Below are 14,015 nucleotides of genomic sequence, written 5' to 3'. Positions count from 1 at the left end.
AAATATATCTAATCAGTGACCTGGCTGCAACTGGAGACTTGGGGAAAGCATGTGGCAATAACATCCAAAATCATGCTTGACAAGAGACAGTCAAATTAAGAGTTGAAATTAATGATAGAAACAAAATTGAAAGACTCGATATTAAGAGTCGCTTCATTTAATAGATGAACAAAACTGACGAGTTTTATTTTCACTCAACTACATATTGTCAGACTTCAACCAAGAGACACATGAGTGACTGAGCGGTTGCAGTTGTTGCTTGTTAGGATTTCCTCACAGAGTTTACAGTTTTGATCACTGTCTATATCTGTGTATCTTCTTATCTATCTGCCTGTGTTTCTGTCTGTCATCTGTTTATACATTTGATCTATAGGTTAAGATACAATTTTCTATAATCTGATTTTCTTAAACCACACTCTCATCCATGTGATACTTTTCTGTTCAGAGCACTTCAAATAATCGAGAATATACACCTTAATAACTTGATATCAGTTGGGAATGGTTAAAATATCCATCAGAGGAAAAAAGGGAGGGACATCACATATGGTTGAAACAGACAACACGTAATGCAATTCTCAGATGTTTCCCAATGTCATAACAACATGATCTGAAATCTTCTGTAGTATTTTTTAATTCAATGCAATGACAATGATACACTAAATAACTAAATAATATTGCTGTTGAGGCAGGAGTTTCCATAGTAGGCACTGTCCCTGAGGAATATCAGCGGGCAGCAGAATTATACCAACCGCATGGACGTGTGAGGGAGCATTCAAGTTCTGCTATTTATAGCTTCTCAAACATAGGCGTGGCTTGTTATTAAAACATAAAACACATTATGCATATATGCATGTATGTAACTTGGACATGTGTGAGATGATATTCCAAAAGGAATATTTATCATAAATAGGTAAAAAGAAAGTGAAATTCAATAGTATATCAATAGTTGATACCGCATTATGAAATTATAGAGTCACCAAAAACAGTAAGGTAGAATGAGATGCAAAAGCACCTGTGTATCAAACAAGAAAGGGTTTATAACGCATCCCCTGAAAAGAAGTAAAAATATTTTCATTCTATCATACTGCCTCTGGGTTCCCTTAAATTTATAAACTTTAAATACTTTTCCACACTATGAGTATTGGTAAATAAAGTTAGATTAGAAAAATATTTTAGTAAACCAAGAATTCTTTTGTCAGAGAGAATAAAACAGAACTACACAGTTGTTCATCACTAGGCAAATCCTCTCAAGTCCTATTCCTATGTCACTCGGCATAAATATGAGGTTAAATTTAAAACCACTAAATATGGGAAAAGAATAAAGCTAATTTAATATGAAAACTAAACACTGGGCTGGGGATTGGTTCCATGGGTAACAGTTCTTAATGAGCAAGGATAAGGGTCAGAGTACTCTGCACCCATGCTAAAGGCTTGGCATGCCTATGTATCCACATGTAGTTCTGACACTTTGGGCTATGAGGCAGGCGCAAGAGGAATTCTGGTCCTCCCTGAATTTCAATGACCCCAAAGCTCAGTAAGAAATTTATCCAAGACTTTGTCTCATAAATAAACATATTAAGTACATCTTTCAAATATCAAATTTGTGTTCAGCTTCCCTTGGGTTATTGTATTGTTTTCTCTACTATCTTACCATTATGTGTGTGCTTAAATTTCCTACAAGAGAGTGTGTGCATATGGCATGAATACTTTATCACAGATAAACAAATTATATATGTTTAATTGGAGAGAGGATGATTTGTTGTACTGAGGTATTTGTTTTCATGAGCTGCTCAACTTCATCAAAGCACTGTAAGAGTTTTCAAAAAAGGTAAAAGGAACATCAAAAATTAACTATACATTGACATTCAAACCTCTGGTTCATCCCAACCTTGAGTGACAGTGAGAGGTTAGCTTGAGTTATTTGTCCCTTCTTCAATTTAGAATTAAAAATGTAATCATACATAGGAAAAGTGTAAATGCACCATTACTCAATTCAGTTACAATGAAATTTAGCCAGATAGCCAAACAACATGTTGCACATATTAAGAGCAGGTATTTCCACACAATTCGTTTTCAGGGTAGAAGTATCTGTGGAAAGAGTAGCCACATCCTTATAAAACAAGTATTGAGACAATGTTTTGCTTTAAGTGAGAAGGTTAGAAAATTAGCAGACTGCAATGAAGTCATTTCAGGGACCCTGAGGTTCCTCCTCAGATAGTTCCTTCCATTCTGGGCTTAGCGTTTGCTTACTGTCAGAAACATCTTTCAATATAAACATTTTAAATTAAAAACAAAATCCCTGAAGCTTCTTCCCCAGGCTCTGGAAACACTACCACACAAACACAGGTGATGGAGGACTCACTGCTTCAGACTTAACGTCAGAGCATGAGCTGAGACCTCAAACAAGACAACCGAGTCAAAAAGCACTATTCACAAGGGATGCATCAGTTTGAGCTCTGAGAAAATAAAAGCAAATTGTATGTGACCCCGTAGAATAATATCTGGGCTACCGAGCCATAAACATACAAAATGAATATTGCTTTGGGCCACATTTTTATTTGTTATTGTTTTGGCGAATGTGAGACATCACCGTGTAGGCTCATGCGCTTAAAAGTTGATCTCTCAACGGCGCTGCTGCTTTAGAAGCTGTAGAACCTTAGGAATAAGTTAGACATAACAAGGAAAAGATGGATGTGGCACGCATGGAGAATTTTTGTTCAATTAGTGAGTGGTTCGTCAGGTCTGCCATGTAAATCCTCAAGTACAAACCATCTACCTAGTGAACTGTGATTCAAGCCTCATGTTATTGATCTATCACCCCCAAGATCACTTCCCTATGTTTACTATCTGAATATGACTGCCTGAATCCTGGCAGGTGTCCAGAATGAGGCTCCCAGGATGCTTCGGCAGATCTAAATCAAGGTCCCAACAAGCAGTGCAATCAAGTCACAACAGCTGCTGCCTACCGTTTCTGTGCAACAAGGAACACAGAAAACGAGGCTCTGTGCTTTTAAGATTGGAGAGGAAATATGAGGACAGGAAGAGGAATAAGAGAGTTATTTCCATCACCCATCATAAGGAACACAGTAGATTATAAGCAAGTAAATTGTCTTTTTAATACCTAAAAATGTTTCAGTGTTCCATAGGACCTAAAGTTGGTAAATGATATATTGATAATTTTTTGCATTGTAAATGATAGAATATAACCTTTATTTCTATAACTTGTTCCAATAACTAGATACCTTAATCATTTTTGAAGTATTCTTATGAGAATATTAACATCACTTAGATAGTGTTTAATATTCACCCCCTTTTTATTATTCAGCAATGATTTTTCACCTACATCTGACTCAAAAAAAAATCAGTACTATTCTATACAATGGTGACTATTCATTTTGACTATGGCTTACCATATTAACTGAATATGTCACATTTTAATGTCAGCTGTAAATCGACTAAACAGTTTATCAAAGTATAAAAATAATTTCAACTATTATAAAAACATACCCTCTTAGACATTGGGAATGAAAATAAAAGACATATTTTAAAAACAGCAAGAGGGAGAAAAGTTCAATGTTGCCATGATTCTGTTCCAGGTACAGGACAGCCTCCAGAGCCCATGTGCTGTAAGATTGTTCCCAAGTGCAATGATACTGAGACATGAGGGGACTTTCAGGAATAGAGGTCTAGTGAGATGACACAAAGTCACTGGGGTAGCCACTGCCTTTATGGAACAAAAGTGGTTCTTGTGGGACCATAGCTAGTTTCCTGGAGACTTGATGTTTAAAAATATGCTCATTGCTCTGTCCCTGAAGCTTGCCAACACTGTGCTGCCATTTACACGGTGTTCTCAGCAGAGCCATCATATGTGAGACCAAAAGATTTTCGGCATTCAGCATTGTATGGGAAGGGCACCTTATTTTTACATATTGCTCAGGTTCATGGATGGATGTGACAACAGAAATGGACTAAGGTGGTTATTGGCACCATATACATGATGTCTTGCAATGATCAACAAAGGAAAAGAGTCCTAAATTTGAATTAATAGAATTTACATGTGCAATAATATATTTTCAAACATTTTGCTCTACCAAAATGTATTGAATATGTATAGATATGAATATAATAATATGCACTTACTATAAGTGTATATATTCAACCACGTGGTCATCACTAGACCATAATATTTACCATATGTAATCTAAGTAAAGGTTACGAAACTGAACTTCTTTGAATCTTGTGAGTAATAAGTCTCAACTACTCAAACCACTGCTCTCTGTTCTTCATCCACGATAGTCCCATTTTATACATGAATTTGTTTCCATTTTATGCCATTATGTATTTTAATATGATAAGTAATATTTCAACATGTAATTTGCATGTAAAATAAATTTGGTTAAAAACAGATATCTAAATCATATTGTGAATGAGTTAAAATTTCTTTCTAAGAATATTTAGCAATACCTGGAAATATCAAGTTTGGGTGTAGTGTGAGGGATGCAACTGATACCATGGATTAGTGGCCAGAAATGATGCTAACAAATTCTACTGTGAGGAGTGCATTTGCAAAAGATCAAGACTTATAACTGCACTGACATCAAGTATGATAACAGGAGAAACTGTAATGTGTAAATTACACAAATGAGAAGAAGCATTACATAAAGACACTTAAAAATTTGATGTATGTTTATACGTGTATGAAACAATCTATGAGGCAACAGATATGAATATCTGATCCTGGAAAAATTTGTGACTGAGAAAGTATTAGCCCTATAGTGCGTGTCCTACTCTTTTGTGAAATTAACTTCACATGGATCCAAATGTAAATATGATATTTCTTTCTGTATGTATAGCTAAATGACATTCAGACTTCATCGGAGAAGCTTTCTTTGGAATCAGTGTTGGTAAATCCAGATATACATGGCCCCTCTGTGTACAAAGGATAAGTAATGATTTCTGTTTCCTCTGGGTAGGCAGATGACGATAATGACTGTTAAACATTGACCTTGTAGGCATAACATTATTCCATGGATCTGATTTCTTTGTTCATCATTGTAGGGCAAATGCATATGTTCTCAATACCCAAAATCCACTCCTGATTTTCCTCAATGTGATTCTGTCCCCCTTGAAAATGGCCTCACTACTCTTTGGCCTGTTCATTATATTTCAAAATTATTAGAATGCACTACCTGTAAAAATAATATTTTATAGCATTTTTTGTTGAAAAATAATATTTTGTTACTTCATTAAGAATTTTATAATAACCCAAAGTTCTTTTCCCAACTCAGCACACACACACACAAACATATATATATATGTATATATATGTACATATATATGTATATATATGTATATATATATGTCTAGTGTCATATAATAATAACATTAAATTTTTTCAAAATCATATCCCCATATGACTGCATTAGTATTAGATAGAAGATTTTTCTCTCTTTTTGTATCCCTCGGTTAAGTTTATCTTTTAACAGAAAATATACTATTTTTCAAATATTTCATAAATCAATAGGATATAATACTAATAAATTAGGTATAATGAGTCAAAACCTAGATTTCCTTAAACTTTGTCCTCCAATATCTTTTTTTAATGTTACTATCATGATGCTTCTGGAACTTTTCTAAAAGAATTGTTCTATAAATAATATGAATTTACTGTTTAATTTTCTTTTTAAAATAGGAAAATAAGACCTAAAGATATCCCTCACTTAGAAAGCTTTTCATACATTTCTTAATAACCATGTTATTTTTGACAAATACTGCCATTCTATATTTGATTTTTATACCCTGTAAACCAAGAATAATCATCGTGTTGACACTGTGATAACATTTATGACAAATACACAGTATTATTGTAAACATAGGAAACTGCTGACACTTAGCAAGTGTTTAACAAGTGTTCCTTGTAGTTGTCTGTTTGATCATTCTCACGGTTGCCATGGCTACCTATACTCACAGACTCTGGCACATTTTTGCCCAATTTGTGATGAAGAATTCTCAATATTTTGCAGAGCAGAAAGTCAATATCCAAAAGAGCAAATCCCATTAATATATTAATTAGAACTTCCGTGGGTACAAATAATTTTGATCACAATCATGATTCGAATATGTGAAATATGCTGCTAGCTGCACTCAAGCAGAAAGAAAAATTTCAGTCACAGCAAATTATCTGAAATCATAATTAATCTGTGTGTAAGAGAAAGAAAAAGGAAGTTAGAGTTTCATGTTTCAACAGCAAATTAAGATTCTTAAAGGTGAGCAGCATCGCTGCTTCTAGTCAGAAGTGAGAATTATTCTACACAGTTCTTTGGATTGAACATTAGATTCAATGTTTTAACTTACATGTTCCCATTAAAATCTTTAAAATATTAATTTATATGGCTGGGAGCTATGCAGTCAATGAAGTGCCTGCGGTGAAGAACTCACAAAGGCTTGAGTTCTCTCTTTAAGAGGCACATGAATTTAACAAGGCCATGGGTTTGCAATACCTATCCTGGAAAAGGAGAAGCAGGCAGATCCCTGGGACTTTCTGGGTTGCAACATTGGTGTAATTGGCCAGCACCAGGCTATTGAGAGACCTGAACTCAAGTTAACATTTCAATGGTACTTCACAAGCACTGAGAGGAAGCTTTCCAGTGGTTAGATAACTGGCAACGTGTGTCAGGAAGGCAGAAGGATGACATTTGTTTATAGTGAAGGCTGCCCTTCTGTGAAGTGCCGCACAGCTTGCAATGAACTTTCTGGCTCACCGAGCAGAGATTTTGATACTCAAGACTACAGCATTATTCTCGAGCTGTTCGCCATCAGGTTTCTTTCCCTGGAATCTCTCACAATGCAATCGACAAACTTTAAAAATAATCAATCCTTTAGGTTTGAGAGCTGCATAGCCTGCCTCCCAACAGTTCAAATATTTCTATTTAATATTTAAATTATCACAGATATTTTTCATATGAATGAATGACTGTCTTTCAATAAACCATGATCTGCAGAGACAGCAAGCAGCAAGCTATCCCTACTGCTATTGTTTGATGCTCCTTTGTCTACAGTAATTTGGCATTTTATTTCTGCAATCGTAGTTGAACGATTGTCTTCTATTTTTCCTAGCTCTCTTTCTCCAAATCTGTTTATTAGGAAACCCAGGAAAATTTTATTCATATATCATATGAATATATGTTATATATTCATATATCATATATATTGCTTTCATATTTCATATTGAAAGCAATAAAATAGGGTCCATATTTACTAAATCTAGTAAACTCTTTACTAAAATAGAGTATACACTTAGAAATTATTACAAATAACAAACTTTATTTACTTAACATCCCGATCACAGCCCTGTCTTTTCTCTTTTACCAGTCCCACCCTCACATCCCACTACCCCTGTTACCCCTCCCATTCTCCTCAGAAAAGAAGAGACCCCTCATGGGTATCAGCCAGTTCTGGCTTATCAAATCACAACAGGACTGGGTACATCCTCTCCTACTGAGGCCAAACAAGGCAGCCCAGCTTAGGAAAGAGATCCAAATCAGGCAAAGTGTCAGAAACAGCTCTCTCTCCAATTGTTTGGGGACCCACATAAAAACTAAGCTACACATCTTGTGTGTGTGTGTGTGTGTGTGTGTGTGTGTGTGTGTGTGTGTGTGTGTGCACATGCATGCGTAGGTACTAACCCATCTATGCCCTTCGTTTGGTGATTCAGTCTATGTGAGGCCCCCATGGGATCAGGGTAGTTGAGTCTGTAGGTCTTCTTGTGAAGCCCTTGACCCCCTCCATCTCCCTACATCTTTCCTTGCACTCTTCCACAATATTCCCAAGTTCTGCCTAATGTTAGGCTGTGGGTCTCTGCATCTGAGTCTATGAGCTCCTATTAGCAGGGTTAGGGGGATATCATTAATAACTTCAGTGGTTGGCTCTTTTCCATAGGCTAGGTTCAAGTTGGGCCAGTCCCTCAATCTGTGCTCTATATCTTCCTATGTCTTCCATTGTTATATATAGCATAAAAGTTACACACACAGAGACACACACTAATTTTCACATCAGCCTCCATAAAGTCAAAGTACAATGTGGATTGTTTTTATGATGATGACAAACACACATATTATCTCTCTCTCTCTCTCTCTCTCTCTCATATACACACACATGCACACACATTCATCATTATAATGAACTCCTGCTTATAAAAAGATAATAAAGTATATTTTCTAATATTTGGCATCTGGCCTCCAATAAGTTACTATCATAAAAATATCCTTGCTTGGATTGATCTAGTATGCTCTTAGTTATTTTGCTATTTTCAAAAGTTAAGGTTTTGCACTTCCAACGGCATTCCTGTCTATCTGAAAACTTAAGAATACATAAGCTGTTCCTCATTCAACCAATACTTCAAATTTTAGGAAATATCTTGAAAATATTTTTATTTCTACGCTTTGCACAGCTTTAACTATGATGTTTCTACATTGCCTTTTTTCATTCAATAATTTCCAGTTTCTCCTTTTCTCTGTTAGCCATCAAAGTTCTGATTTTTTTTCAGGCTTTGAACATTACCAATATTTTCCTAACCTCAATCAATCAATGTTTCCTCAAAATTTGAATTTCCCTGATGGTTATAAATCATGCCTCTCCTCACCCAAAATGGGAAAATACCATTTTTCCTCCCTGACGCACATTTTCTTCTTTGTTTTTGGGGATATAACTTGTTTCTGTGGCATATCAAAACACACCATTTTTACTGTACCTTATTTCTTAAGATCTTGTTATTTTTTGTTTTTTAAACAGGAAAGCAATCAAGCCTAATTAGTTTACATTTTATTATTTCAGGACATATATGGATTTTTTTGTAATTTATGTTTAATAGAAACATAATAACACTACTTGCCCACTCTCTCTGCTATATTCCCTAAACATCTCCAGTTTTCCTTTGTCCATTGGAAACTGTCTTAGACGGATGTTGACTTTGCATTGCATCTAGAGTTATCCCATATGACTCTTATGGCTTTATTTTTGCTTTTATCCTCTACCAGACACTGGAAGGCAACCAGCAAATTTCTTACAAATGGTGGTGTATAATAGTACGTCATGTTTATAAAATAATGGGGGTTTAGGCAATGTGATGTTGGCCTATGGGCCTTTGGCAAGGAATGAGAAATTATTTTCAACTTTTTGCTCACAGGCTCTTACCCATTTTTTCCCTAAATGTCCTTAGAGACTAATAAGCATGAATATATTCTAAGCATCTGCCAAGAAATTGCTAACACTTTTCCCTGAATTCTGGTGCACAGGGAAAAGGTTGGGAAATTGTTTACTCCCTAGAGATGCTGACTGAGAACATCTTGCTCTTGATTTCTACCCCTTGTCCATCAGCTAAAGAGCTATCTGGCTCTCAGGAGACTTAAAATGGGCTGCGATTCTAAAAGGGAACAGAAGTTCTCGTCTTTCAGTCAGGAAGCTTTATGTGAACATCCACAGACAGACATGATCAGTGACTGCAATATTCTAATTCAGTATAAAGTTGTCATATATATTTAAATGAAATGCAAAAACTAACACTCCAAAAATGTCTCCAGAAAACAAGTGGAGTCCCAGAAAGACAGCAAAAAAAATATGACTATTTAACTTTATTTTAATTAATTTCAGGAAATTGATCTGTGCAATAAAAATAAAGAGAAAGAGATGAGCCATGAAAAATCAGTGAGTAAAGGAAGTGTACCACAAATTCAAAAACTGGAGAACTGAATGAGTTTTCAATTACAGTACAGCCATGCATTGAGGTGAGTCTTAGATTAATTCCTTGTCTATTTCCTAAAACTGAGAGGCTGGGATGTGTACTTTATGCTGTCTGCACATTCAAAATAATCTCAAAATGAGTAACATGATTTTGTATATTTTGAAATAAATATGTAAATGCTATTAATAATTTAATGGTTAATGAGAAATAGCTTCTAATGCTAATGTTATTATAATTGAGAAGGATATATTGTGATTATAAAGGATATAGCATGAAGTACCAAGGCATTTTTTCTTCAAGGCAATTCCTGTTGAATGTGTAGGAGTCCATATTACTCATAATTTTTAAAAAAAATTATATAATCTAAAAATTCCTATAAATCAGAATTACATATGATATCCAATTATGATTTTTACCTTGAGATTTTCAAACTATTCTTATACATTCATATTAAGAAATTTTTTCAATAATAACATAAGGATTATTAATGGGAAAGTTTTACTGCAATAAAAATATTATAACAGTTTAGGACTTTCTCAAATTAAAAAAAAATAAATTAAAATACATTCTTCCCCCTTGGGAGGAATTAGAGGAAGAATTGAAAGAAGTGAAGGAGCTTGCAACCCCATAAGAACAACAATGCCAACCAACCAGAGCTCCCAGGGACTAAACCACTGCTGAAAGACTATACATGGACTGACCCAGGGCTCCAACTGCATATGTAGCAGTGAATAGCCTTGTTGGGGCACCAATAGAAGGGGAAGCCCTTGGTTCTGCCAAGGTTGGACCCAAATGCAGGGGAATAGGAGGACAGTAAGGAGGATATATAGGGGGAATACTTGTATGGGGGTGAGGGATGGGAGGGAAAGGGAGCTTACTGACAGGAAACCGGGAAGGGGAATAACATTTGATATGTAAGTAAAGAAATATATCTAATAATTTTTTTTAAAACGATATGTTTGCTACCGATAATGTGAATGAGTTTCTGTACTATAAAAATAATGTCCTTACCCATATCTGACATTTCAGGCACAGTAACGATGTATGGTCCGTCTGTGAACTTCGGAGCATTGTCATTGATGTCTTGCACTTTGATGATGAACTCAGACTCAGGTTCCAGAGGCTTGTTCGTCCGTCTGTCAATAGCCTGGGCATGAAGTACATAGTGAGTCTTCTGCTCTCTGTCCAGGCTTTTGGTTGAGTGGATGTCACCAGTGGTGTCGTCAATGATGAATATAGTCCCAGCTCCTTCTCCAGTAAGGATGTACTTGACAGAGCCATCGCCTTTATCAGAGTTGGAGTGCAGCTAGAAAATACACACGGAGGAAGTCAGTATGAATATATTCTGATGGCATATGTAATCTGAATATTTTCAAGAAATAAAGAATTTTAGTTTTTTTTTCTATACTGGAAAGTCAAAGTCACAGCAGCCATTTCATTTCTTATTGTTTCCTCTAACTGGTACTAAGTGAACATTGTATCTTGATTTTTCTGAGATGTAATATGTAATATGAAGACATTGATATCACACTATGCGATATGAAAGAATCGGTATTACACTATGAAGAAAAGGAAGAAGGTAATTCTACTACATCACTATTGCTTTCCATGCCTGGGGAAATTCTTATGAAGATTACTCAACATTGTTTTCATCATTGGATCTTGCAAAATTGAGTGGGAGAAACTGAAGTTAAAACTCGTTATCAGTCTTTCTTGGTGACACACATGCCATCACCAAGGTACTAATTTCATAATTTGTAGAATATAGAGTATAATATCATTTAGCATACATTCAAGTTAAAAATTATACAATTTGTTGTTATTTTTCTCTTCTTAATGGTTTTGAAAATATTACAGCAAATTATAGTTAGTATTGCAGTAGGTAATAATATTGACAAATGAATAAAACTTTATTTCCTAAAAGAAAAAAATATACAATATCCACTTAGAAATAATACTTCAGCAGAAAACATCCTTTTAAGAAATATGATTTTAAATCTACAATCTCTAAATGGATATTACAAAAAGCACATAATGGATTTAGGTCATTTAAATCTAAGTGACTTAAATTATTTTAATTTGAATATGATACACTGCACATACTTCAAAATAAAGATCTACTCTAATATGTAACCACAAAGAAGATAAATGACTGAATGATTTGCAGGTAAGAAAAGATAAGTACGTTTGTGAAAACAAAACTGTACATCTTTGAAGAGCTGTACCTTCATCCCCATACCTCAGGGTTGAATGCTCTGTATGGGAACATTTCACTGATGAACCTCAAGTACTCACCTTTTGCTTATTTCTGACCTCGGGAACAGTGAAAAATATAACCTTATTTGTACAGAACTTGACTTTTTTTTTCCACAGTGAAGTAAAATCATGAAGGTTAGTTTTAAAATATCTGACATGTTAAAACACACTTGAAAACTATATTATAGAAAAAAGTGGTAAGGTGTAAGGAAAGGTGATTTCTTTTATGCGTTAATGATAATGGCCCAAATGTATTTATTGTTATTTGATTCACAATTATTATTTTCTTTTTCATCAACATAAAGCAAGAAACATGTATGTTCCTGATGGGAAGCACTTATATTCAGCACAAAAAAATCATTTCAAAAATTTTTATTTTGATATCTTCTATTACTGAAAAATTAACAACTCTGGAAGACACCGTGTTCAAGGATTCCCACTGCCATTCATTATCAAATATTAGTGACTATATTCTACTAGAGGGCTGCAGAGTGACCTGTGTGCATGTTTGTATGGAAGTGTACCTATTTGTTTCTGCCTGTGTCTTAATAAATCATTTTTTCATCATAGAATAATTATCATTTATGAAGTAGACAGTGAAAATCATTGACATAGCAATCTAAGTCATTCTCCACCCCTGCCTAACATAGTAAAGAATCAAAGTTATGAAAGGATTTCTAAGATGAAGTGAAAATGACAGAGATTTTATGAGTTTAGCTTTTGAGGCAAAAATCTGGTACAAAATTCATAATATTTTATTATTAGTAAACCACTCATCATATATGTCTCAGAAGTTATGATTAATTTGAACCTAGTTTATAATTGATAATTTAGAAATATTTATGAAATTGAATAACGATACTAATAGTTACACCAAAATATTACAAAATATATTGAGATTTTTGCATCAGACTTTCATAATACTTAGCCTGAGTATTAACATAATGGTGGTGATTATTTTATAATGAAGATAAATCTTTTAGCAAACTTGATTGAATCTTGAAGCCATCATTTCCATATAGCAATTATGGAAACTATTCCATTAGCATTTAGTCCATTGATTAATAATTTATATAATTTTGATGATACCTATTTCTGAAGAAGCAAATTGGTCCACTCAGGATTTCCTTTTCTTGAACCATCCTTTTTCATTTATTATTTTGATTGTTAAATTCACTCTGTCCTAACATTTGACTCTAAGAAAAGCACATGCATTGTTCTATGGATTTTTGTTTAAGAAGGGATTTTTAAGACCCAAGAGTGATGACAGCATGTTTATTAGGTTTTAGAACCAAAAGATAAGAAAAGGAGGAAGGTATGAGAGAATTAGAACAAAGAGAACAGAAATGACACACACACACACACACACACACACACAGAGAGAGAGAGAGAGAGAGAGAGAGAGAGAGAGAGAGAGAGAGAGAGAGAGGGAGAGAGGATGGGTGTTATGTGAACAGTGAGACATAAAACACAGGAAGTTTTGTAAACTATAATGACGATAGAATTCTTTTAATTTGCATCAGATATTAATTAAAAAGTTTAATGGTAGAGCAAGAAAACTTTAAATATTCAATTTGTAGTTAGACCACTGGCTTAATAACTACTAAGATGGTATTCATTTACAAGAAAAATTTCAAACTAAACTAGAACATATGGAAAATAAAGGTAATTAGTTCTATTAATTCTAACATAATTTTTCCTTAAAGCAGGTCTTGATTCCACAGTCACTGAAATTTTGCTGGATCCTGTAGCAAAGTCAAAACTATGCCTTGAGAATATTGTAGTGAATCTGATATTCATTGTGTACTCATCTTGGTAATGTTTAATATGCTTTTAAGAGAAAACCAATGTAAACAACCTTGTTGTCGCTGGAATCCCCATGCAATTATCTTTTACAACTTAAGTTAAAAGCATAAATTTTATGTCTATGTAGTCTTCCTGTCATAGACCTAGAATGACTTGTATGTCTTGACACAAGATTGCCTCTGTCCCTGTCTGTCTGTCTGTCTGTCTGTCTGTC

The 14,015-nt window shown here is 34.4% G+C and overlaps 1 protein-coding gene across 9 annotated transcripts in view; it reads right to left on the bottom strand.

The window, feature by feature from the left end:
- Cdh18 (cadherin 18) overlaps positions 1-14,015 on the bottom strand; it is a 1,002,040-nt gene that overhangs the window by 238,865 nt on the left and 749,160 nt on the right. For all 9 annotated transcript variants that reach the window (XM_017591202.3, XM_017591201.3, XM_017591200.3 and 6 more), the window contains 1 exon segment: positions 10,751-11,045. In XM_017591202.3, coding sequence (XP_017446691.1) covers positions 10,751-11,045 — 295 coding nt within the window.

The sequence above is a fragment of the Rattus norvegicus genome, chromosome 2 (assembly GCF_036323735.1).
Source record: "Rattus norvegicus strain BN/NHsdMcwi chromosome 2, GRCr8, whole genome shotgun sequence".
Lineage (NCBI taxonomy): Eukaryota > Metazoa > Chordata > Mammalia > Rodentia > Muridae > Rattus > Rattus norvegicus.
Note: the sequence above shows the minus strand (reverse complement) of the source record. Positions and strands in the feature narration are given on the sequence as shown.